This window comes from Bos taurus, chromosome 3 (assembly GCF_002263795.3).
Source record: "Bos taurus isolate L1 Dominette 01449 registration number 42190680 breed Hereford chromosome 3, ARS-UCD2.0, whole genome shotgun sequence".
In the NCBI taxonomy this organism is placed as follows: domain Eukaryota; kingdom Metazoa; phylum Chordata; class Mammalia; order Artiodactyla; family Bovidae; genus Bos; species Bos taurus.
The window spans coordinates 98108917-98135518 of record NC_037330.1 but is presented as its reverse complement, the minus strand read 5'-3'; the positions used below and the strand labels follow the sequence as shown (position 1 = coordinate 98135518).

At 38.2% G+C, this 26602-nt stretch overlaps 1 protein-coding gene across 3 annotated transcripts in view; it reads left to right on the top strand.

The window, feature by feature from the left end:
• The window catches only part of LOC112445889 (selection and upkeep of intraepithelial T-cells protein 9-like), a 37111-nt gene extending 10872 nt beyond the window's left edge, over positions 1 to 26239 (top strand). For all 3 annotated transcript variants that reach the window (XM_059885142.1, XM_059885143.1, XM_059885144.1), the window contains exons 3-7: positions 14688 to 14969; positions 16869 to 16973; positions 19073 to 19168; positions 25320 to 25442; positions 25832 to 26239. In XM_059885142.1, coding sequence (XP_059741125.1) covers positions 14741 to 14969; positions 16869 to 16973; positions 19073 to 19168; positions 25320 to 25442; positions 25832 to 25860 — 582 coding nt within the window. In that variant the 5' untranslated portion in view covers positions 14688 to 14740 and the 3' untranslated portion in view covers positions 25861 to 26239. The remainder of the gene's footprint in view (positions 1 to 14687; positions 14970 to 16868; positions 16974 to 19072; positions 19169 to 25319; positions 25443 to 25831) is intronic.
• The last annotated feature ends 363 nt before the right edge of the window (positions 26240 to 26602 follow it).

Genomic DNA, 26602 nt, shown 5'->3' with positions numbered 1-26602 from the left:
CCTTTGCGGATTTCTTATTAACAAATTATTTGTCAGATTTTGTCTTGTTCCCCTGTGATTTGCAGGCATTCCTATCTAGGTATTGATCCCTTGATATCATTAGGCTTTGAAAATATCATACTGTCATGTCAGACATCTGCTAACTTCATCTATAATGTCCTTAATTTAGCGTAGATATTTAAGGTTGTCAAATTAATTTTTCCCATACAGTTTGTACTTTGGGGTTCTATTAAGAAATACTTTGCACCCCAGTACCTCAAAGACATTATCCTGAGTTTTTACTTGCATGCTTTTTTTCCATAGAGGGAACAAATTTTCCTCTGGAACCCCTTTTTTCAACTGATATGTGATTCCACCTGTTTTTAGTCAGGGTTTTGGCAAGGAACTACAAGGCAGATTCAAATGACATTCTGAATATCATCAAATGAAGAACATGTTTATTTAAGAGTGATTGGAATTATGTGAGTCAACAAGATCCTCAAGATCTGGCTACTGTTGGCTACTGTTGGAACTTGTCACCCCTCATACATTAATGACAAATGACGAAGAGTGTTGTCGGAGCCTGGATGATCTGGAGCTGTGGATGATGGGCTACGGGCAGGAGCTGTAGTTGTAGGGGGATGAGCCCCCTGATGTGTGGCAACAAAACAGGAAGGGAGCAAGGAAAGAGATGCTTTGGCCTCTTTCTCTTCTCATCCTTCAGTCTCCCATGACTCTCATAGGCCAGAAGGGGAAGGACCCCAGGTGACTGACTTGGTAGAGAGCAGCTCTGCAAGCTGGAGAATAAAGGAAAGAAGGAGAGAATGGATCTGAGGGGACAAATGGAGAAAGACCTACATACACCACTTGCATCAAATACTGCATTTACTTTTCTCATCTCTCTAGTCTGTTCCATGTGGATTTGTCTTTTTGCACCAATACCACCCTGTGTCTTTTTACAATGGCTTTATTATATATGCTAATGTCTAGTACAGTGAATTTAGAAACATCTCTCTTTACTGTTTTATGATTATCTTTGTTATTAGTGAATGTTAATTCTTCCACATTATTTTGAGGTTAAGCTACCCTATTGCTCCTACCCTTCTGCTACCATTGTATTAGAATTTTATGGTCTGTAGACTAATATGATGGCAACTTTTATCTTTAATTTTATTGTATTTTTAAACTTTACATAATTGTATTAGTTTTGCCAAATATCAAAATGAATCCGCCACAGGTATACATGTGTTCCCCATCCTGAACCCTCCTCCCTCCCCATACCATCCCTCTGGGTCGTCCCAGTGCACTAGCCCCAAGCATCCAGTATCGTGCATCGAACCTGGACTGGCAACTCGTTTCTTACATGATATTTTACATGTTTCAATGCCATTCTCCCAAATCTTCCCACCCTCTCCCTCTCCCACAGAGTCCCTAAGACTGTTCTATAAAGTGTTAATATTTTCCTCCTCCCTGAACATGATATTGTTATCCAGGTTTTTAGGTTTAGAAAAATATTCTTAAAATTCCTAAGCAATCTCACACATTATTTAACTTAAGCTAGAGAAAAGTACTATTCTTGAAAATTTGTATTTCTCTATTTTCTTATTACTTTCCATGTAAATTATTTCATCCACTTTTGTTCATTTTTCTCCTTCCTTTCTCATACTTGTGCTACTTTGACAGCTTCACTTTCTGATCATGTTAGATAAAAACATTTAATTATTTAGATTTATTTATTTATTTTTTGAATTGTATACTAGTTATATTTTTAATATTTTGAGGGACCTCCACACTGTTTTCCAAAGCGGCTCTACCAATTTACATTCCCAACAACAGTGTACAAGGGTTCCCTTTTCTCCAAGTCCTCCCCAACACTTATTTGTTGTCTTTTTGACAAGAATCATTCTGACAGGTATGAGGTGATATCTCATTGTGGTTTTACTTTACATTTTCCTGATCAGTAATGTTGAACATTTTCACGTGCCTACTGGCCATCTGTATGTCTTTGGGAAAATGTCTATTCAGGTCCTCTGCCCATTTTTAAAATCAAGTTGTTTTAATTTTTTACACTGAGTTGTATGAGTTCTTTCTATACTTTGGATATTAACCCCTTATCAGACATATAATTTGCAAATATCTTCTCTCATTCAGTAGGGTGCCTTTTTATTTTGTTGATGAATTTTCTCACTGTTTAAAAGATTTTAAGTGCTGTTTATTTATGTTTTTCTTTCCCTTGCCAGAGGAGACAGATAAAAAAACAAAAAAATTACTAAGACTGTGCCAGAGTGTAAAAGAGAAATATTGCAAAGATTTTTTTTCCTCATTAAAAAAAATGTTTTTGGAGATTTTTAAAGCTAGCCTTTATCAAGGAAGATTCTTTCTATTTCCATTTTCAAAGATTATAGTCAGAATATTCCCTTATATAATATTCTTTAGACCTCATAGTGTTATTTCTCCTTCATACTGCTGCTAAGTCACATCAGTCGTGTCTGACTCTGTGTGACCCCATAGATGGCAGCCCACCAGGCTCCCCTGTCCCTGGGATTCTCCAGGCAAGAACACTGGAGTGGGTTGCCATTTCCTTCTCCAGTGCATGAAAGTGAAAAGTGAAAGTGAAGTCACTGAGTCATGTCCGACTCTTCGCGACCCCATGGACTGCAGCCTACCAGGCTCCTCCATCCATGGGATTTTCCAGGCAAGAGTACTGGAGTGGGTCGCCAGTGCCTTCTCCTTCATAGATAGTTTAAATTGATCCAGATGACATGTTACATAATAAACATTGTTTCATGCTTTACTTTCAAGGGGAGGCAAGTCAAGTTGAAACCTGTGCTTGCTTGAGAATTGTTGCATCCTAATGGTAAAAATGAGTTTGAACAAGCAGCCGTACACATTGGGTGAGACCGCCACTTTCGCACTTCTTTTGTGAGGGGAATATACATTTTAGGCTGGAAAACTAAGCTGTTGCACACAGGCATCCACTGGGGTTCTTACAGAAAGCCCTGTGGGTTCCCATGTGACCACAGCACATCTGCTTGCAGTTTCTGTGACAGCAGGAGCCCAGCTGATCCAGGTAGAGATCGGCAGGCATTTGGGTGAGGTCCTTTCTGAAGAGCCTGGAGTCTTTCTTAGATCTGTCTTTTATTTTGGGGAACAAGTAAATGAGAAAATTTGAGATGCTTCTCTTTGGTTTATTTCCTTCATTACTCCTTTGCTTGACTATATAAGCTGCATAGGAAGCTACCCAGTATTTTTGATTTTAGGTCCTTTTTATTCTGTCTGGGTTTTGTTTTGATGTTTATTTGTCTTTGTTTTTGTTTTTGCTCCTTTTTCACTTCTTTTCTTCAGAGTAATTTGCTTTAGAGGTTAAGAAAAGTTGTATGTCCAGTAGGTCTCTATTATTTTAAAGAGTAAACTTATTTCAACTTCCATTAGAAATGAGCTTAGAAATAACTCTATGTATACTGAGTACCAACAAGTATGTGCTACTCATTCCTTTGGATTGATGATAATAATAAAAAAACATAGATCTGTTCAAGGTATCTCTAAAATAGACTAAACTAATTGTTCCATTTCTAGATAGAGTAGAAGCCAAAATTGTGCCTTAAGTAACTAAGTCTCTGAAAATTAAAAAAAAGTTGTAATGAGGTGATTCACTTTATATATACATATTTGCATATATATTAATATGCTTCATGTCTTTTTATAAATCATAAATATAAATCTCCCACACACATAAGAGATAATTTCAGTGATTCTTAGCCTGCATGTGTGTTTAAGAGTGGGTGAGATACATTCAAAGTATCTGGAAGGAAAGTAGGTCTTTAAGCAATTTTGGTAAGCTGGCTCACCAGTCTTGAAATGCTTGCCTTTGGTCTTTCATTTTAAGAAAACTTTAAAGATAAATATTTAATTTGTATAAATATTATTTATAATATATTTGCATTATACAGAATAACAGTAAACTGAACAACCATGTAACTGCAATCCATTTAAGTAAAAAGACATGTTTCATCATTAAATGAGGTAAAAAAAGACCCAAGTTAGTTTCCAAGAGACAGCTTCCTAAAGTTAAGGACCAGGCTTATATTTTACTTTCTGCTCCATCTTCAGCCTGTGGCTTTCACCTCAAGGTCCAGGTTCTATCTTAGGTATAGCCAAAGGATGGGCTTCAGTCTGGCTGTAAAGAGGAAGGGAAGGTTTCTCTTCTGAATTTAGGGATTAAAGTAAGTTCTTTATAGTTCTGTTTACATCACACTGACCAGAAATCAGTCCTATAGCTCACCTGGCTGCAAGGAATCTGAAAAGTGTAGTCTTTGAGTTGTCCCAGTTACTCAATGAACATTGGATAGTCTGTCTAAGTAAGGAAAGATTTGTCTTTTTTAAAAGACAACAGGCGATTTGAATGGCAAGGATTAATTAATATATTTTAGATATTGAGCCTTTTGAGCTCTAGTTGTTGTAAATGTTTTCTTTATCAGGACTTGTCATTTTGCTTTCTTTATATCTTTTGATATAAACACACTTAAAGTTAATGACGTTGAATTTAACATTTGCCATCATTTTATTCGGTCTGAGGAATTTGTTCATATCCCAATTACATGAAGAGTCTGTTGTTACCAAGTGGTCTAATATTTGCATAGATTTGGTTTTCACGTCCATGTCTTTGATCTGTGTGTGGTGTGAATGGAGATTCCAAGGCTCTGCTTCTCTGTGCATTGTCTCTTGTCTCAGCACCATTCACAGAACAGCAATTCTTTCTTCAGTTTGCAGTCCTAGTGTTATCCTGGATCAGGTTTCCACATGTTTGAGTATAATATTGGAAGAAGAAAAAAAAATCTTACTTCTTATTTCTTGTATCTGATTGAGCCAAGATTTTCTGCCAGGCAGTTAGCACACTTTTATAGCTGAGCTTTTTTCTGCAGGCCCTCTGGGAAGCTAATGGGGAGTCCAGCTCCCACCTCTCTGATGTGGCGTTTCCTTTGAATGTGGAAGTAGTGGATGGAGCCAGAAGGTCGTAGATCCAGGCAGACCCTGCCTGTAATAGAGGAATTATGAATGTTTTGCCAAAACTGGCCTGTTGCCCATAGTAGAAGGCACACGAGTGTTTCCATTAGGAAGTGAGGCAACATCAGAGGCAGCAGACGGGGCTCCGAGTGAATGGCTTAAGCCAAGATGCAGTTGAGGCCAAGTGAATCTGGGATGTGCGTAGCTGAGTTCTGTACACTGTTCACGCTCTTGTCTACCACAGCTGCCCTCCACAGTAGTCATTTAATGAAGGCATGAGCCACGGTAAAGGCACAGGGAAGAGGGAGGAAAAGACCTAATCTCAGTGGGTCTGACACCTGTGGTTTGCTAAGTTATTCAGTGGCACATCAAAGAAAATTCCCTCAAAAGGCAGGATTTCAAAATTGTCTCTGTTTATCATTTTCCTATGTTACCCACAATTGCTATTTCATTTTCCAGGTGTGATGGAGCCTGCATTTTCCTATGTAACTGGATACTCTGTAGCCATTCTCTTACAAATGGTAGTACTCCCCTCAGGTAGGGTTATCTACTTCTTTTTCATGGTAAGTTAGGTCTATAAGGGAAAATAATGAAGATAAAGGATATGGAAGGAAATGAGGAAGCTTTTCCATTGCTGTTCTCAGATTCTACCTTTTCTGTTCTAGTCTTGAGGATAAAAAATGAGTGTTAAAACAACTTATAAGACATTATTTTAATTTCTGTGTCTTCCTGAGCCCCAGCTCCATGCCACAGTGCTGCTATGATGTACCAACAAGGGAGACTTCCCTCGCCGGCTGTCCAATGGTTAAGAATCTACACTTCCACTGCAGGGGCCGCAAGTCTGATCGCTGGTCAAGAAACTACGGTCCCACATGCCATGTGCTGTGGCCAAAAGAAAAATAAAACAAAATAAAACTAGCCATATGTTTAAAAAAATAGTGATGTGCTAAGGAGAAGAGACAGATACCTGTCCAACATCCACCTTTGGGAGCCTCAAATTCTCACTGGCAAATCATAATAAATAGATCCCTTATGTTTAAGAACAAACCATGGTCATTTATGTGGTAATATGAATTGTAAGTTTAGTAGGACCTCAGATAAAGAAGTTGGTATGAACTGGAGCTGTTCACAAATTTTCTTAGAACAATAGGCCTTAAGTCTGATAAATCAGATACCTTATAGTGAAAAGGATAAACATTGGTGGCAGAGAAATGAACGAATCTGGTATACTTGAAAGGAGGGAAAAGTAAGATTATAGGAAGAGCTGTGTGATAGCTTCATAGCAAATTATCTCCAAGATTAGTGATTTGGAGTAACCATTTTATTATACCTCATATCTTGTTGGTCAGGAATTCAAGTCAGTGCTCAGCTGGGTGAATCCTCTGAGGTCTCTTTGTATATTCAGCTTGTGGGCAGAGTGGTGCAAAGAGCTCAAGGCGGCTTCATTTATATGTCTAGCATTTTGGCAGAGTAGGCTGGAAGGCTGGGGTCCCTTGGCACTGTCAACTGGCATGTTAACACATGGCCTTTCTGTTATGATGGTTTCAGGATCATCAGACTTTGTATATGGCTACTGATGGCTTCCAGAAAGAATGAAAAAAAAAAAAAAAAGGAATGAGACCTGCTCATTTCTAAGACAGACCCAGGAACGATTACAGGTAGTCTTCCGCCATATTCTATTGAGCAAAACAGTATCAGAGGACAGTTTTAAAAGGAGGGGAAACGGGCACTTTCTGTTCATGGATGGAGCATCAGAAAATTTGTGGCCATCTTTAATGCACCAAAAACTGATATTGAAAAAAGAAGCTGGTGTATTTGATAAGCAAAGGCTGTTATTCAGCCATAGTGGTCCACATCCCTCCTCCCAATGGTGTGAGCTATTCACATTCCTTTATTAAATATTTATGGAGTACCTCCCATCTTCAGGCAATGTTTTATGCCCTGGGGATAATACAGAGCATTTTTTAAAAGACAGAGACTCTGTTGTTGTACAACTTACATATTAGTTGGTTATAAGAGAAAATAAAGATAGGAATTTAAAATATCAGCAATAATAAGTGCTATGAAGATATGACTAGGGGAAATGTTAAGTGGGTGGTGATAAAATTTTTCCCTAAGAAGTTGACATTGAAGCTGGGACCTGAGAAGGAAGAAGGGAGCAGGGATGGGAGAGTGTGAAAGAAGAGCACTGCTGTCAGGGGGAAGGTGTCTTTGAGAGCAAAGTTGAAAAATCAGAAAGGACTTGGCATCAAGAGCTAGGAATTAGGCCAATGTGTCCAGAGCAGACCTAGGTAAAGCTTTCTCCTGTGGCCTTCAGAATAAACCCTTGACCTCCGACTTCCTCCACAGAGCAGTTCACTGTGAGCAGCTCCAGGAGCCACCAGGTGGCCTGGGGGGTGGCCATGCTGAGCTCAGCTGCCAGCTGTCCCCACCACAGAGTGCAGAGCACATGCAGGTGGGCTGGTTTCAGGAGTACTATTCCCAGCTGGTTTACCTGTACAAGGACAGGGAAGAAGTCTCTGGAAAAAGCACTTACAACTATGTGAATCGCACAGTACTCCTGAAGGACACCCTAGGAGAAGGCAGAGTCACCCTCAGGATCCATAATGTCAGTGTTCTCGATGGGGGACAGTACCACTCTTTCTTTAAAGATGGTGACACCTCTGAAGAGGCCATCATGGATCTGAGGGTAGCAGGTTAGGACAAAAAAAGTAATCTCCATGTTTCCTTGGTAACACTACCCTGAACCACTTCCGGAGATAGTTTGCTTATTTATATATGTGCATAATGTACGTATACATACATATGTGTATGTCCTTGCAAACATATAGACATACAAGTATTTATCCTTATATAAATATTTATATATCCATAACTTCTTTCCAAATGCTAATACAGTATATACTTGTCTTGCAACTTGTTTTTTTAACCTAATAGTGTAAACTGAAGTCATATCAGTGTATTGATTTTTTTTCCTAGCCCTTTCATGGTTGCAAAGTTTTCCATTGCGTGGACGATTCAGAATTATTTTACCCATATCCTGTTAAAGGACATATAGGTTGCTTTCAACCTTTTGATAAGCAAGCAATACTCTATTTAATTATTTAAATAAATTACTACATATGTAATTTCACACATGTCCAAGTGTATGTCTGTGTTTAAAACTTTAGCATCAGTTTGTCAAATCACACATATACTCACACAAACACGTGGACACACACTCACTCATATTGTTTGGGCTTTTAATTCAGTTCAGTTCAGTCACTCAGTTGTGTCCAACTCTTTGCAACCCCATGGACTGCAGCATGCCAGGCTTCCCTGTCCATAACCAGATCCCAGAACTTACTCAAATTCATGTCCACTGAGTCTGTGATGCCATCCAACCATCTCATCCTCTGTCATCCCCTTTTCCTCCTGCCTCAATCTTTCCCAGCATCAGGGTCTTTTCCATGGCATCAGTTCTTCCCATTAAGTGGCCAAAGTATTGGAGTTTCAGCTTCAGCATCAGTCCTTCCAATGAATATTCAGGACTGATTTCCTTTAGGATTGACTGGTTTGGTTCCCTTGCAATCCAAGGGACTCTCAAGAGTCTTCTCCAAAACCACAGTTCAAAAGCATCAATTCTTTGGCACTCAGCTTTCTTTATGGTCCAATTCTCACAGCCATAGATGATTACTGGAAAAACCATAGCTTTGACTAGATAGACCTTTGTCAGCAAAGTAATGCCTCTGCTTTTTAATATGCTGTCTAGGTTGGTCATAGCTTTTCTTTCAAGGAGCAAGTGTCTTTTAATTTCATGGCTGTCGTCACCATCTGCAGTGATTTTGGAGCCCAAGAAAATAAAGTCTGTGACTGTTTCCATTATTTCCCCATCTATTTGCCATGAAGTGATGGGACCAGATGCCATGATCTTAGTTTTCTGAATGTTAAGTTTTAAGCCAGCTTTTTCACTCTTCTCTTTCACTTCCACTAAGAGGCTCTTCAGTTCCTCTTTGCTTTCTGCCATAAGGGTGATGTCATCTGCGTATCTGGGGTTATTGATATTTCACTCAGCAATCTTGATTCCACCTTGTGCTTCATCCAGCCCGGTATTTCGCATAATGTACTCTGTATATAAGTTAAATAAGCAGGGTTATTTAATATATATAGCCTCAACATACTCTTTTCCCGGTTTGGAACCAGTCTGTTGTTCCATGTCTGGTTCTAATTGTTGCTTCTTGACTTGCATCCATGTTTTTCAGGAGTCAGGTAAGGTGGTCTGGTATTCCCATCTCAGAATTTTCCAGTTTGTTGTGATTTACACAGTCAAAGGCTTTGGCCTTGACTCAATAAAGCAGTAGTATTACTCAATCAATAAAGCAGAAGTAGATGTTTTTCTGGAATTCTCTTGCTTTTTCTATGGTCCAATGAAAGTTGGAAATTTCATCACTGGTTCCTCAGCCTTTTCTAAATCCAATTTGGATGTCTGGAAGTTCACAGTTCACATACTATTGAAGCCTGGCTTGGAGAATCTTGAGCATTACTTTGCTAGCATGTGAAATGAATGCAATCGTGCAGTAGTTTGAGCGTTCTTTGGCATTGCCCTTCTTTAGGATTGGAATGAAAACTGACCTTTCCCAGTCCTGTGGCCACTGCTGAGTTTTCCAAATTTGTTGGCATATTGAGTGCAGCACTTTCACAGCATCAACTTTTAGAATTTGAAAGAGCTCAACTGGAATTCCATCACCTCCACTAACTTTGTTCATGGTGATGCTAAGGCCCACTTGACTTCGCATTCCAGGATGTCTGGCTCTAGGTGAGTGATCATACCATTGTGGTTATCTGGGTCATTAAGATATTTTTTGTATAGTTATGTGTATTCTTGCCACTTCTTCTTAATATCTTCTGCTTCTGCTAGGTCCATACCATTTCTGTCCTTTATTGTGCCCATCTTTGGATCAAATCTTCCCTTGGTATCTCTAATTTTCTTGAAGAGATCTCTAGTCTTTCCCTTTCTATTGTTTTCCTCTATTTCTTTGCACTGATCATTTAGGAAGGCTTTCTTATCTCTCCTTCCTATCCTTTGGAACTTTGTATTCACATGGATATATCTTTCCTTTTCTCCTTTGCCTTTAGCTTCTCTTTTTTTTCTCAGCTATTTGTAAGGTCTCCTCAGAAAATCATTTTGCCTTTTTGCATTTCTTCTTCTGGGGTGTGGTTTTGATCACTGCCTCCTGTACAGTGTTACAAACCTCCATCCATAGTTTTCAGTCACTCTCTATCAGATTTAATCCCTTGAATCTATTTCTCACTTCCACTGTATAATTGTAAGGGATTTGATTTAGGTCATACCTGAATGGTCTAGTTCTTTTCCCCACTTTCTTCAATTTAAGTCTGAATTTGGCAATGAGGCATTCATGATCTGAGCCACAGTCAGTTCCTGGTCTTGTTTTTGCTGACTGTATAGAGCTTCTCCATCTTTGGCTGCAAAGAATATAATCAATCTGATTTTGGTATGACTATCTGGTGAAGTCCATGTGTAGAGTCTTCTCTTGTGTTGTTGGAAGAAGGCGTTTGCTATGACCAGTGCATTCTCTCACCAAAACTCTGTTAGCCTTTGCCTTGCTTCATTCTGTACTCCAGGGCCAAATTTGCCTGTTACTCCAGGTATCTCTTGACTTCCTACTTTTGCATTCCAGTCCTATATGATGAAAAGGGCTTTTAATTAGACTTCATTAAATTGACAGAGAAATTTAGAGAGAACTGATATTTCTTTCTGCACCTGGTACAATTTATTCTCCTGCATCGGTATGAACTCTACAGGATCCTAATCCATAGCATCACTTTCTATGTTGAAATTTCTGTGTTGATAGGTGCCAAACTCCTTTAATGAAGGGTCTCTTCTACTTTTAGGGAACTCCAAGCTGCTCATTATTTTCAAATTGCCTCTAGGTGATCAGAAAAGGTCTCCCGGGGGAAAGGCCAATAACTGTCTGGTATCTATACGGGTATGGAGTGGGGTTGATGTACCAAGATCTTCACCCTCCTGGGCCTCTAGTTTCCAGTCCTTTCTCTTCTACCCCCAGAAGTTCTCTTAAAAAAAAAAAAAAAAAAACACGGTCATGAGTTACCTTCCTGACAAGCTATGACCAAAGGCAGAAATGGCTACACCCTCCCTGAATTCCAATCCATTACCTCTCCATGGACTGTAGTCCGCCAAGCTCTCTGTCCATGGGGATTTTCCAGGCAAGAATACTGGAGTGGGTTGCTATGCCTTCCTCCAGGGGATCTTCCCAACCCAGAGATTGAACCCTGGTCTCCTGCATTGCAGGTGGATTCTTTACCATTTGAGCAACCAGGAAAGCCCAAAAATACTGGAATGGATAGCCTATCCTTTCTCCAGGAGATCTTTCCTACCCAGGAATCAAACCAGAGTCTGCTGCATTGCAGGAGGATTCTTCACCAGCTGAGCTACCAGGGAAGCCCTATACCTCTCCAAGTCCTGTAATTTCTCTGTCTTGTTAGACATTCGAGAAAATCTTAGGGGATGAGTTTTTGTTATTTCCTTCACCAATCTTCAGCAGAAAGATTGGTTCAAAATACTACATCATCATCACTACTCTAAAGACACCATTGATATTTTTTAAGTTGTATTTATTATTTGTATACTTGTCTACTCCCCCAAATAAATTGATTCCATTTCTGTGCTCAAAGAGTGATGCGAATTTCAAAATAACCACTATAAAGACGGGGATACCTAGTGGAATTTGGTTTTAGCTTTGGATTAAAAAATTTTTTTCATTTTGTATTGAGGTATGCTTTATATACAGCAGAGTGCACAAATCTTAAAGTACAGCTCAGTGAATTTTTACATATTGGGATACCCATGAACTTGCCCTTCAGATGAAGATATTACCCAGATGGTTCCATCTTGCTCCTTTGTAGTCAATACCATTCTCTTCCTACTGAGGGAAACAGTCCTTTAACTTCTATCACCATAGATGAGTTTGCCTCTTCTAGAACTTGATATAAGTGAAAACATATGTTTAATATTTGTGATTACCATTACCTGCTCATCATTATTCATTTATGTTGTGACTAGCAAAAGTTTGTTCTTCTGTATTTCTTGTAGTATTCTATGTTATGACTGAACATTTGGGTTACTTTCAGTTTGGGGCTATTAATGAATAACACTGCCATGAATATTCTTGAAAATCCTTTTAGATGGACATTAGTACTCATTTCTCTTACATTGTTAAGTAGGAGTGAAATTGCTGGGTCATAAGTATATGCTTAATGTCCGTAGATACTAATAATTTTCCACAGAGATTGGACCCATTTACCTCCCTGGAGCCAACCGTGTAGAAGACCTCTGCCATCCCCCTGTCCCTTGGTAATGCTGGTCCCAGTCCTGTGCATCGTAAACATGTTTACCCCAGACATTCTGTTGGGGGTAAAGTGGTATCTCATTGAGATCTTACTTCGCCTTTCTCTGAGAGCTGGTGATATTGAGCATCTTTGCATGTATGTGTTGACCATCTGAAGATATATATATGCCGGAGTCCAGCTCCAGCAGCCAGGGATTCAACCTGAAGTGGTGAGTGGTGTTGGCGAGAAACTGAGGCAGTCCCTCAGTTTTCTTGGACTGCCTGTTTATTTCAAGCTTATGATTCTCTTTTATACTTTTACAAAAGCATTAGGTCAGAGGTTTGATATTTTTAGTTCCCACTGACCCAGATTTGTTGTCTCCATAAATCATTGTTGCCCCTCAAAAGGAGTTTTTGCCTCAGCGATTCTCTTATCTACTTTTTCTCATGTATCCTTGTGAATACACTGTAACTCATGCTAATGTCTGGGCTGCATACCACATTCCTCAGTTTATTTCTTATCTTTCTAAATCCTGTTTGCCCCTAGAATCCTAAGCTCACTATTTCTTAGAAAGGGCTTCTAGCTAATAATATCTCTAAAGTCCCTAATTTTTATAAGCTATAGTAGAATATGCTAACATTACAGCATCCCTTAAATTTTTAGCTTCTAACTATTTTAATTATTCCTAAGCCCTAAATTCAGCAAACTCCTTTGCCATAAACACTTTCCTCACAAATAGGCTTCAGATAGCAATCCCTCCCATGGTCTCAAGCTGTGGCCTGTGTGTTCACCCTGGAACACTTTTTTGTAAAAGTCCTTGAACAAATGTCAGTGTTAACTTTATGAATTATTCTCTGAGCAGAGCTGCAGAAGGCTTTGTGCCTTCTCATGCTCCTCTCAAAAACAATAAGCACCTTAATATTCCTTTTCAGTCAACTCAGCCGAGGAGAGGAAAAGACAAGTCAGAATTACAAGGCCTAACTCCTTCATCCCAGGACCATGCCTGCAGAATGAGGAGAGGGGTCTGGGGCCATGCCTCCATTTTGTCAGTAATGCCTAATGCAGTTCCCGACATATATACATACATATATATATATATGTATGTGTATATATATATATATATATATATATATATATATAATCAAATGCTTCAAATCTTTGCTAATTTTAACAACCAGGTTTGCTGTCTTATTGATTTATAGTATTTTAAAAATATATTTTAGATTCAGATTCTTTCTCAAATGTATCATGAACATCTTCTCCTAGTCTATAGCTTGCTTTTTCACCTTCTACCTGTTGTCTTTGGATAAACAGAAATTATTAACCACTGTAAAGTCTAATTTATGAATTATAAACATAATGATAATCTTTTCGTCTATGGTTCATACCTTTAGTGTCCTGCTATCCTGGATTTGGATTGGAGTATTCAGTTCAGTTCAGTTGCTCAGTCGTGTCTGACTCTTTGTGACCCCATGAATTGCAGCATGCCAGGCCTCCCTGTCCATCACCAACTCCCGGAGTCTACCCAAACCCATGTCCATTGAGTCGGTGATGCCATCCAACCATCTCATCTTCTGTTGTCCCCTTCTCCTCCTGCCCTCAATCTTTCCCAGCATCAGGGTCTTTTCAAATGAGTCAGCTCTTCTCATCAGGTGGCCAAAGTATTGAAGTTTCAGCTTCAACATCAGTCCTTCCAATGAACACCCAGGACTGATCTCCTTTAGGATGGACTGGTTGAATCTCCTTGCAGTCCAAGGGACTCTCAATAATCTTCTCCAACACCACAGTTCAAAAGCATCAATTCTTCAGCACTCAGCTCTCTTTATAGTTCAACTCTCACATCCATACATGACCACTGGAAAAACCATCACCTTGACTAGATGGACCTTTGTTGGCAAAGTAATGTTTCTGCTTTTCAATATGCTGTCTAGGTTGGTCATAACTTTCCTTCCAAGGAGTAAGCATCTTTTAATTTCCTGGCTTCAGTGATTTTGCAATGATCTGCAATGATTTTGGAGCCCCCCAAAATAAAGTCAGCCAATGTTTCCACTGTTTCCCCATCTATTTGCCATGAAGTGATGGGACTAGATGCCATGATCTTCGTTTTCTGAATGTTGAGCTTTAAGCCATCAAGAGGCTCTTTAGTTCTTCTTTACTTTCTGCCATAAGGGTGGTGTCATTTGCATATCTGAGGTTCTTGATATACTCCCGGATTGGAGTACTACCCTTGCCCTAATCTGCCCATCTGTATTAAACTTACGAATATAGCGGACCACAGAGAATCAGAGGAAACATTTATGTTTCAGCTTCTGAGTCTACAACAATAATTATAATGGCATTTCTGTCTTCTCCTTCAGCTCTAGGCTTGGATATACAGATTAATGTTCAAATTCCTGATGCAAAAGGGCTCATGCTGGAGTGTAACTCGGGAGGGTGGTTCCCATCACCCCAGGTGGAGTGGAGAGACAGCAGGGGAAACGTAATTCCACACTCATCAAAGTCCTCCTCAGTGGATGGAGCTGGATTATTGCACCTGAAGATGAGTGTTCTTCTCAAAAACAGCACCCACAGTCCTGTCACTTGCTGCGTTTGTAATCCAGTCACTGGTCAAGAGAAAAGGGCAGGTGTTATCCTACCAGGTGAGTGCTTGTGGCTTGGCTCTATCAAGGAGAAACTGTTTTCATCTATGTGACAGATGAAAGATAAAGCTGACTGAAATAAATAAACGTGAAATTGCTTTATAAACTACAAACTGCTCTAGACATGTAATATTTAAACCTTATTAAGTTCCCAGGAGCAGGGAAAACATAGGATGTGAAAGGGGATATTTCTTTAAATGGAAATAATTACATTAATTAGATAAAGAGCCCTTACTCTGTTTAGCATGTTAAGGTTTCAAAAATTATATGTCATTCAAATGCTAGATCCACTATTCTCTAGCTTTGTGAACTTTGTTCTTTGAGTGCAATATTCACTCTTTCTAGATTTCTAGATCCACTTAACCTTTAAGACCATTCATTTTTCTCGTTTGGAAATGATAGCATAGATAGATGGCATTTTGAATTTGAAATAAAACATTGCAAATGAAATGGCTTTACAAGACATAAAGCAAAATGCAGAACTAAGAGTGACTTAACAATTACGGATGCCACAAGTGGTCTTTATTACCACCTTATGCATAGATATACAGAACAGTTAGTAAATATCCAGCAACCAGGAAGTGACAAATCCAAGATTTGGGCCCAGTTCACACGGTGAGTACCTACAATCTGAGCAAGGCTGTTTTTTTTTCTGACAAAGGGTAAGTGCGACCAGGGAAGTCAGAGGTGAACACAATAAACTGTGTCCTTTGTTCTTCGGCCAGTGACCAGGTATAGTCCCCAAAGAAGTCAAGGTGGATGGAAATGACAGGAGGCGAGAAAAGGCCCATTTAGTTAGAACAACAGTTCAGCTGTTACACAGGAAGATTACTATCCCCAGCAGTAGTTCAAACACAACAGAAATAGCCAAATAATTTACGAGGCTCTCGGTACTCCTTGAGATACTCAGATACCTGGGCTCTTCCTACCTTACTGCTCTGCAACCTCAAGGGTTCTAGTCCTCCTTGCATGGTTAGGTCTGATTTTCATCATTACAACTTTATCCCAAGTCTTGGGGATGTAGAAAGGGAAGAAGCAGAAAAAAAGCAATTTTCTTTCACATTTGGAAGTTGCATAATCACTCCAGTTCTATCCCATTGACTTAATATTAATTGCCACAGCTAACTGCCAAAGAGACTGACGTATAATCTTTCACTTGGTGACCACATGCCACTGTAGTAGTTAGAATTGGGGTTTCTGTCCACGGCGTTGCAAAAGAGTCAGACACAACTTAGTAATTAAACGACAATTACAGGTCACTGGCAATTGATAGTAATGTTGGGCAAATGCTGGCATTACACTTTTCTGCACTTTGGGGAGTATGAGGACTTCCTTGATTTATTTCCACTGAGAAATTCGTAGCTTTACAAAATATTTTGAGAAGGATATTGGGTTTTCTTTCCTAGGGGAAGTTTTATCATGTCAGTCCTAAACTAGAGAGAATTTAAACTCTGAATGTTAGGTAACTCAGTTTTATTTCTAGAATTTCAGAGATTTTGTATTTTTGAAAACTTTCTAAAATTCATTGAGGCACATCCTGATCCAGTTCCATGGCCATTGGCAGCCCCAAATGTTACATGTATTGTGGTGCCCAGGTCCCTGTCCTGTAATTTTTTTCATTTCATGGATTTGTCCCCTAGAATTAAAAGGAGAAAAGTAGGAAGTTATTCCCCCATCCAATCCAAGCCTGTCCCATCCTTGGCCCCCAAATTCCCTGATTTTAGTCTGTCCCCCAGTCCAGCTTCATAGGACAGTAGCCTTCATCTGAGCCCGGTACATAGTGCAGAGTGTAATGGGGGCCTTGAGAGTGGGTCCTGCTTCCTTAGCAGCAGTAGTCTATGCCCAGGGGAGCCTTGTGATACCACTGCCCTGCTTATCACGTCTTTCTCTCTCTTTCAGATATCCTGTTCAAATCAAAGTCTGTGGGGATGTTATGTGAGAACTTATACCTCCTGATATATCTGATCATTTTACTTGTTGTTTCATGTATTTTACTCGGGACAGGTAAAAAGCTCTGAAGTCACCCCATTATTTACCTGATATCAAATGCCTAGGGAAGGCTCATACAAAACTGTAAGCCCACTCCTCAATGTATCCCACTCCTCTTTGTCAAAGAAGGTCTCATTGCCTTGAGTTACGTCAGGTTAGGCTGCCAGCTTCTCTCCTCGTGATTCTCCAGCACTGCTGCTGCTAGAGGGTCTATCACTACCAAGACCTCCTGGTCCTTTCAGATACTGTTGCCCATCACTTGGGCCATTTTCTGAAATCTTAATAATCTGTCCTTTCCCATAGACAGCCATGGATCTTTAAACTTATCACTAGAATGGTTCAGAATACTTTACCTGATAACAAGAATAAAAGGAAAACATATGGACTAATGCCCAGATTTCTGGCCCTTCTCAGTTTGCTCTCAATGCCACTTTTTCTCTTCCTATCAATTAACCTGAACATGCACTCTTTTTCCCCATTAGAAGTAGGAAACAGGCTTAATTTAAGTGAACTGAAAACAGAGGGCAGTTGAAGTTATCAGATATGTTGGAGAATGACTTTGGCCTTAGGAACTTCAGACCATGCAAGATGAGTAACAGAAGTGACTGCTTATGACATCAAATACTTTAGACTTTCTGAGAGAAAAAGGCCATCATACATTCTAGGCTTTTCTGAAAGGAGGAAGAGATGGATCAGGAGACTTTGGGAGATTACCTGATATATGGTGAAAAAATGACAGAAACACAATTCACAAGACAGGTTCCTTTTGAGAGCTGTCATGAAAATGAGACTTACCTATGATTCAGGAAATATAAGGCTAAAAAAGAGCATGGGATTCAACTTGTCCAGCCTTCTACCCAATTCATAAATCCCTCTATAACCTTGAATGAGTATTTATCATATGTCAACTGATGAGACAAACAATAAGTAGTAAACCACTTACTAACTTACCCAAACGTTCCTACAAGTTAGGCTCTATTTATTATCATCATTCTTTAGATGAAGAAATTAAGGGGCAGAGTTTTTAAGCGACTTGGTCAGGCTCAAACAACCTATAAATACAGAGGCAAAATTGGAACCCAGATGTTTCAAACGTCAAACACTTTGCTCCAGCCACCATGCTCTTCTTCATGTTGACTTTGTGTCTTATCAAGACTATGCTTTGCTTATTTTACAATGATGGGGAGGTCACTGGCTTATTAAAAAATTGACTTATTTATTCAGCATATTTATATTAAACCTCTCTTAGATACTAGGTACTGTTCTAGATATTGACAATAAAGTACAAGAAAAAGCGAGAAAACTCTTCCTTTTGGAAATTTCTTGTTGGTAATTTCTGCTATTTGTGGTTTAAAAAACAAAACAAAGAACTAAGACAAAAATAAAAGCAAACACTTTCTGGGCCTTCTCTATTCTAAGCCAAGCATTCATAGTTATTTGTTCCTTGCATAGTATATTTCAGGATTACCCAATAATCTTGTCATTTTCCTCTAGAAATGTTAAGAATCAATAAATGAATCTTTTTCATCTTGCTTGCTGTAGGAACTCATGGCTTAATAAGAAGAGTTGTCTAGTCTTGAAATGATCTTTCTTACATTGTAATAAGCTTCTTAGTATATGAATATTCAAGAAAAGATTAAATAGCTAAATGACAGAGATGCTGTGGGGGAGAGGCTTTCATTTTACCTTAAGGCTCTTACATCTGTTAAATTCTTGGCTTCCAAGGTACTTTTGTCCTGTTAGCTAATTCACAGTTTCTGCAAACTACCACTTTGTTGGTTCTATAAACTTTAGACCCTTGAGCATTTACAAGGTTATAGTGACCAGGCCCCTCCTCTTTCTAGATCTTTTTCCAAGGCTGATCATGTGCTGCATTGTGCAGAGGGAGGTAATTCTTCCTAACCCTTCTCTATCTTCAATGTAAATGCCTGTAATCCCAAACTTCAGCCCAGCTCCTAATTTTTATGCCTGAGCTCTGACATAGGTTAAACACACGTGAATAGAAATAGCAATGAGAACTTTCCAAAGCTTCCTGTAACCAGAATATTTGTTGTTATTCCAATGTATCCCCAAAGACCTATCTTCCTAACTCTCTTTCTTGTTTTTTTTTTCAGTTTCACAGAATAGATGGTTTGTTCTCTTTTCATTCTGTATCCCTTTCGTGATATATGCTGGCATCTCACCTGTCTACTTGAAATTCAAGATTGGAGGTAAATGGGACTATGAAAATGGATCTCTCTCGCCTGGTACCCTTGTGATTAGTAGTATTTAAATAAAGCTGGGTGATCTTTGTAGCATCAACAGGATAAGGAGTTGGGGTTTAGGTGACTTGCCAGAGGCTTTAGATTCTGCTCCCTGAACTGATTGAGGCCCAGAGTTTTAGGCTGTATAAATAGCTGTATCTCTGCCTCCACTTATGATCATATTTGCTTGTGCTCCAAGGGAAAGTATATATTCCTTCAGGCCTTATAGCCATTTCCATCCAAATTTATCAAATCCAGGCACTTATTTAAAAAACCCAATTATTATTTCTTTGAAGTGTCACTGATATACAGTATTGTGTTAGCTTCAGGTATATAGCTAAGTAATTAGCTTCAGTTCAGTTCAGTTCAGTCGCTCAGTCGCTCAGTCGTGTCCGACCCCATGAACTCCATGAACTGCAGCACTATGCAAAGTCGTGTCTTTGTGACCCCGTGAACTGCAGCACTCCAGGCCTCCCTGTCCATCACCAACTCCCGGAGTCCACCCAAACCCATGTCCATTGAGTCGGTGATGCCATCCAGCCATCTCATCCTCTGTTGTTCCCTTCTCCTCCTGCCCCCAATCTTTCCCAGAATCAGGGTTGTAATTAGCTTATATATATATATATATACATTTCAAAATTATTTTTCATTGTAGGTTATTATAAGATATTGAGTATTTTAATAACTCCCTGTGGTGTAGACTAAATCCATGTTGATTATTTATTTTACGTATAGTAGTTTGTATCTGTTAATCCCATACACCTAAGTTATCCCTTTCCTTCCTCCTTTTTACCCTTTGGTAACCACATTTGTTCTCTATGTCTTTGTTTCTATTTTATATATAGATTCATTTGTATTTTTTTAGGTTCTACATATATCACATAGTATTTGTCTTTGTCTGATTTCACTTTATATGATATTCTGTAGGTCTATCCATATTGCTGCAAGTGACAATATTTAATTCTTTTTTATGGCTGAGTAATTTTCCTGTGTGTGTGTGTGTGTGTGTGTGTGTATCTCACATCTTAAACCAATCATCTGTGGAGGGGCACTTGGACAAAACCCAATTATTTTTTTTTAATTTCTTTTATTGAACTATAGGTTATTTACAGTGTTGTTACTTTTTGCTGTAAAGTGATTCAGTTACATGTTTATATATATCTTTCTGTTGTAAAACCCAATTATTGATGTTACCTATAGATTGACTCCAAGTCATGATTCATAAGAACTTTTGGGTTAGAGATCGTCTTTGAAAAATTAATGAAAAAATTAAAATGTAAAATTTTGCTTATTTTTATTATATATTCAGTTTTAAGACTGTTGAAAGCTATCTCTTAACCCTCTTTACTATATATTTAGGTGTCATTTAGAAGTGCAATTATACTATGCCATATGCCGTGTGATGCTAACATCTGAGAATTTAGCAAAACTTTTCATTAGTTTGCAATCACTGGGAAATATTTACATAGAACAATGACTGTTGAAGTAAACAAAAGAATCCTTTTATTATTTGCTAGGGCATTTTCCAATCTATTACATATTTCTTAATTGCCCACAAATTAAGGACATTTTCATCTCCAGTTTGCATCTCCAGTTATAAATCATTTGCATCTCCAGTTATATATAAACTATTTGCATGTCCAGGTATATATAAACCATTTGCACCTCCGTTTACAAACCCAAGTCTCAAATCCTTACAAAGATGAACACAAAGGCCAACCCTATGAAGTTAATTAGAAAGTAGTAAAAGTATGTAAGACTGTACCAGATGAAATTCTAACAGTATGGGAGGTCTGAGTACCCTAAACCAATGTCAGACTACAATACACATGCTGCAATACCTGTCTATGTATCTACCTATTTATCTAACCTTCTGCTGCTGCTGCTGCTAGGTCACTTCAGTTGTGTCCGACTCTGTGCGACCCCAGAGATGGCAGCCCACCAGGCTCCCCCGTCCCTGGGATTCTCCAGGCAAGAACACTGGAGTGGGTTGCCATTTCCTTCTCCAATGCATGAAAGTGAAAAGTGAAAGTGAAGTCGCTCAGTCACGTCCAACTCTCGTGTGACCCCATGGACTGCAGCCTCCATTATCTAACTTTCTAACAGCTACATATTTATCTATCATCTATCTAACATGTACCTACACACCATTGGTTTCAGATTAGCTATTGAGAAGCATTGCTAAAAGAACATTTTCAAACAGAAGGAAATATGAACATTAGGAATTATGGAAGAAAAAGAGAAATGGTGGGCTTCCTGTGTAGCTCAGCTGGTAAAGAATCCACCTGCAATGCAGGAGACCCTGGCTTGGGAAAATCCCATGGAGGAGAGCATGGCAACCCACTCCAATATTCTTGCCTGGAGGATCCCCATGGACAGCAGAGCCTGATGGGCTACAGTCCATGGGGTCACAAAGAGTTGGCCACGACTGAGCGACTAAGCAGAGCACAAGAGAAATGGTAAATAGTTGGATAAACCTATTAGAATGTCCTTCTTCTCTTGAGTTCTTGAAAAACCATTGGCTATTTCTCTCCATGTTGTCCTACGAATTGACTCTGGACAAAGTACCATCACTGGAAGTGTATAACAAATGGCTTGGTCTTAGTCCACTGAGGCTACTATAACAAAATGCCACAGATCTGGTAGCTTATAAACAATAGAAATTAATTTCTTACAGTTCTGGAAGCTGAAATGTCCAAGATTAAAGTGCCAGGAAGATCATATTCTAGTGAGGGCCTTCTTCCTGTTTCATAGCTGGCACTTTCTCACTATGTCCTAACATGGCAGAAGGGACCCGAGGAACTCAGTGTGGTCTCCTTTATAATAACACTAATCCTATTCATGAGGGTTCCAACCTCATGACCTCCCAAAGGCTATACTTCCTAACACCATCACATTTGGTGTTAGGATTTTGACATACAAATTTTGAGAGGGACACAAAAATTCAGACCATAGCAATGGAAGTAAGTAAAAGACAAACAAACATACAAAAACAACCTTCAAAAATCTTTGATGGTAGAAAACAAAAATCAATATTGTCCCACTGGATTTTAATGTATCTAGATATAGATGTAATATATAAGACAACTACAACATAAAGTAGTGACAATTAAAGGGACCTAATTGTAGTGGTAAAATTGTGATTCCAAGTAGGTTGTAGAAAGTTGAATATGTATATTTTAATGTAATCATCAAAACAACAAAAAAAACCCAAAACTGTGTAAAATGATAGAATTTCAAAACACAAATGATAAATTAAAATACAATAATAAAAAGTTCAAAGTATCTCAAAAATTCAGTAAAGGGGAAACAGAAATAAGAAATAGGGACAAATAGAAATTAATTTAAAAAATGATGAAAACTTAAATCCAAAATATCAATAATTGCATGGAATATAAATGATTTAATTTGTCAATTTTTCTTTACACTTCTTTAATTTGAAGCCATATTAGGTATACACATTTAAATTTGATAAATGTTACTGATGAAAGAGAATATTAATCATTACAGTGTAGGTAATAATGCTTTCTTGCCTTAGTATCTACTTTGTTAAATGTAGTATAGCTACACTGGTAAACTTTTGTTTGCCTTGTATATCTTTGTTTAACCCTCAATCTTATAAAAATCTTTGTTTAAATTTGTCTGTGTGCTCATGCTTTTATATTTTTCTTGCAAAAAAATCATATAATTAAATTTTAATTTTTAAATCGATGATGATAATTGTCATTTAAATGGATCATGTATCCCTTTTGCTTACTGATGTTTCAAATCTCTAACAATATTTTGTGCTTATTAATATTTTGTGAACTTCTTCTTTTATGTATGTTTCCATTCTTGCATTCACTTTTGTTGTATATTTTTAGTAATTACATTTTTATTTTTATAATTTCAAACAATTCCATCTGTTTCCACTTATAATTGGCATATAATTTATACAGCATTTCTATTATCTAAGTGATTCCCTTAGAAATTATTAACATGTACACTTAACTTACCAAGTCCAAAGTGAATTAATACTTTAAACACCATTAGAAGATACAATGACTTTAGAGTAATTCAATAGCATTTAGCCTTGTTGAGTTACATACTATGGTTGTTGGGAATTTTAATGCTGTGTATAGTTAAGCCTCAGAAAAGGTTATTATAACCGTTGCTTTATAGACCATTGTTTATTTAAGTTTATCTATATATTTACAGTTTTTTAAAAAACATTTATTCTTTCTTGCATCTCAGACTTTACAAATACTAACATTCTGACTGGCAATCTTTACCTCAACTTTCTTTCTTTTTTTTTTTTTTTAACTTTATTTCAATAGTTACAGAATTTGGGGTTGGAAGTTATTTTCTTCCAGGGCATTGAATACATTATGTCAGTATTTTGGCTTCTATTCTATTGAGAAATCTGCTGTCAGTTTGACTGTGACTCTTGAAAGTGAACTTTATCCTCTGGCTGATTAAAGAAATTTTACTTGCCTCTGTGTGTGTGTGTGCACGCATGTGTGTGCGCGTGTGCACTCGTGTACTGTGGGATTTAAAAATTTTTTCATAATAGATATTTGTAGGGCTCCCTGATTTTCTAGATTAGTGTTTTTCATGAGGTCTCAAAAATTGTCAACTACCATTGTTTCAAATTCTTCCCTTTTTCCATTCTTTAACTCTTCTTTTTTTACAGCTGTAGATAACTATCGATCAGAACTTTCTACTCCATGGTATGTGTCTCTTTCCTTCTCTTTTTTGTTTTCTGTTTTCTCTTCATGTTCGTATCTTCCCATTTATTAGTTTATTAGTTACCTCCTGAAATATGACTACTCTGTTTCAAAACCCACCTTCGAATTCTCTATTTTAGATATTATGTTTCAATTCCATCTATTTACTACTTTCCACAGGTACCATGTCTCATTATCTGTACTGCATATATTTCTTACATTTCTAATATTTTTTGTTTATTTCAAGTTTTTAAATATAATATGCATAGTGTTTTATAAGATTCTGTCTTATAATTGAAATATCTAAAATTATTTTGAATCTGTTTTGGATTTATGCTTAATATCGTCTTTGTACTTCTAATTCATTCAACAAATATTTAATAAGGGCCAGACATATTTCTCGGAGAAGGCAATGGCACCACCCCACTCCAGTACTCTTGCCTGGAAAATCCCATGGATGGAGGAGCCTGGTAGGCTGCAGTCCATGGGGTTGCGAAGAGCCGGATACGACTGAGTGACTTCACTTTCACTTTTCACTTTCATGCATTGGAGAAGTAAATGGCAACCTGCTCCAGTGTTCTTGCCTGGAGAATCCCAGGGACGGGGGTGCCTGATGGGCTGCTGTCTATGGGGTCGCACAGAGTTGGACACGACTGAAGTGATTTAGCAGACATATTTCTAAGAACAGGAGATTCAGCAATTAACAAAAAATTAGAAGACCCTGATCTCCTGGAGTGCAGATTTTAGTGACAACATTTGGAATTAATGAAATGAAGACTACTATCTCTAACTTTTCGGTTGGTTCTTCCAGGGTTTTATCACTGTAACAGACTTTAAAGATTTGAATTAAGTGATCATGACTCCCTTTTATCACTGTTTGTCCATTTGTTATTTAAATAGATTGAGCTCCTTAGATATTGTGATCATACCAGTGCATATTCAAATTTTGCCTTCCGCCACTGAGCTGCAGTTACAAATAATTCTGTTTTAGCCACTTGCACAGAGGCCCACTGTATTATATCTATGACATTTCTGGAACATTTTGCGTCTGCATCTCCTAACCAAGCATATAAAAACAAATAAGAGTCTGTCTTCAGTTATCTGTGGATGAGTGAATAGAGATGGAACTTCACAGTTTGCATTCAAGACTCAGTTCAAACTGCATGCGCACCCTGGTTCATCCAAACCAGCAAGTTGTATCTTGTCATAAAGCCTGGAGGTGCTGTCACAACCTGGGCTCAGAAAATACATGTAAATGAAGGCCAGAAGGCAGATTTTCCTTTATCAATGCTCCATCTTCTTATCAAATGGGCTCTACACAGGTTTCCCTTATTTGTGCATCTTTTCCAATTCTATTTCATTTTGTTTAAAAAATACCTTTTTTTAAAAAAAAAATCCTCCCTCTTTTCCAGTCTCTGATTCAGATGATCTATTCCCATTGTATAGTACTTGGATACGTGATATATGTGTGATCCTGACTGTGCTGATGATATTTTTTCCCGTACTCATTTCTTGTCTACTGCAGACCCTGGAAGGTAAGTGAGGCAGCAATGGGAGGATCTCTGAGAATGTTATCTCCTATACCCCTAGCTGAATCGCTTGAGTGTTAAACCTGCACTCTTGAAAATTCTCTTACATGGTTAAATAAGCACAAGGAAAAAAAAAAGTAGCTTGGGTTATTCATATGTTTTCTTATACATTAGCAAGCAGAACAAGGGCATTTTAGGGTTTAACCTCATGCCTTGTTAAGTGCTCATTCCATTAAATTCTAAAATTCCCCTTCCCTGATAAAAGAACACAGAAGTGTGAGAATAGGGGTTTTACCATTTATATTAAATAAAGAGTTAGTGTCACCAGAGAAAGACCTCAGCCCAACCACACTTAACTGTTGACCAATTAATTATTGAAGATTTTCTTTTCACAGGGAAGGCCCGCAGGGAAGGTCCTCTTTGACATCTGCATGGAACTCTTCCTTCACCTGAAGCTTATGACATGGTGATGAAGGCACTCATCCAGGGAGGAGTAGCATATAATCCAAATCATGAGCAATCTCCATGTAAGAGTCACATGTTAGCAAAAAGAAAGAGCAGATTCAATAGCATAAGAGCCAGAGCAACAAAAGCAGATTCATTTCATACCCTTCTGAATGCCATAATTCCAAACCCTAATTAACTACTCAGTCATTATACTTCTCTGGGACTAATAAATAAGTGTAGTTTCTTTAAGGATTTGGGGGTTACATAGTGAAGAAGAATGGAGATCACATTAATCTTCCTATTCTGCACTTTCAAGTTCATGAATAAAATGTCCAAAAAATCCTACTTACTTAAACTTTTTCTCATTTTGCTTAAAGTTTGACATTTTAATTCTAGAGGCTTTTCTATTCATGTGGGCCATAGATACCTAAACATTAGTCTCTTTTATAATAATTCCTTCCAATAACAGATATAGGAAATAGAAAAGAAGTAGAGATATTTAGGCAAGATTACAGAGTCTGTATCCTCTATTCTTGTTATTTACTATCCACTGATTACACAGACAGTATTCCCAAGGCAAGTAATAAGCAGAGACATGGCCAGGAAAGTTGCCACTCCATAGCACTGAGAACTTTCTACAAAAGAGTTAAACTTCAATAAGAGGAGACTGAGCCTGCTGCTGCTGCTGCTAAGTCGCTTCAGTTGTGTCCGACTCTGCG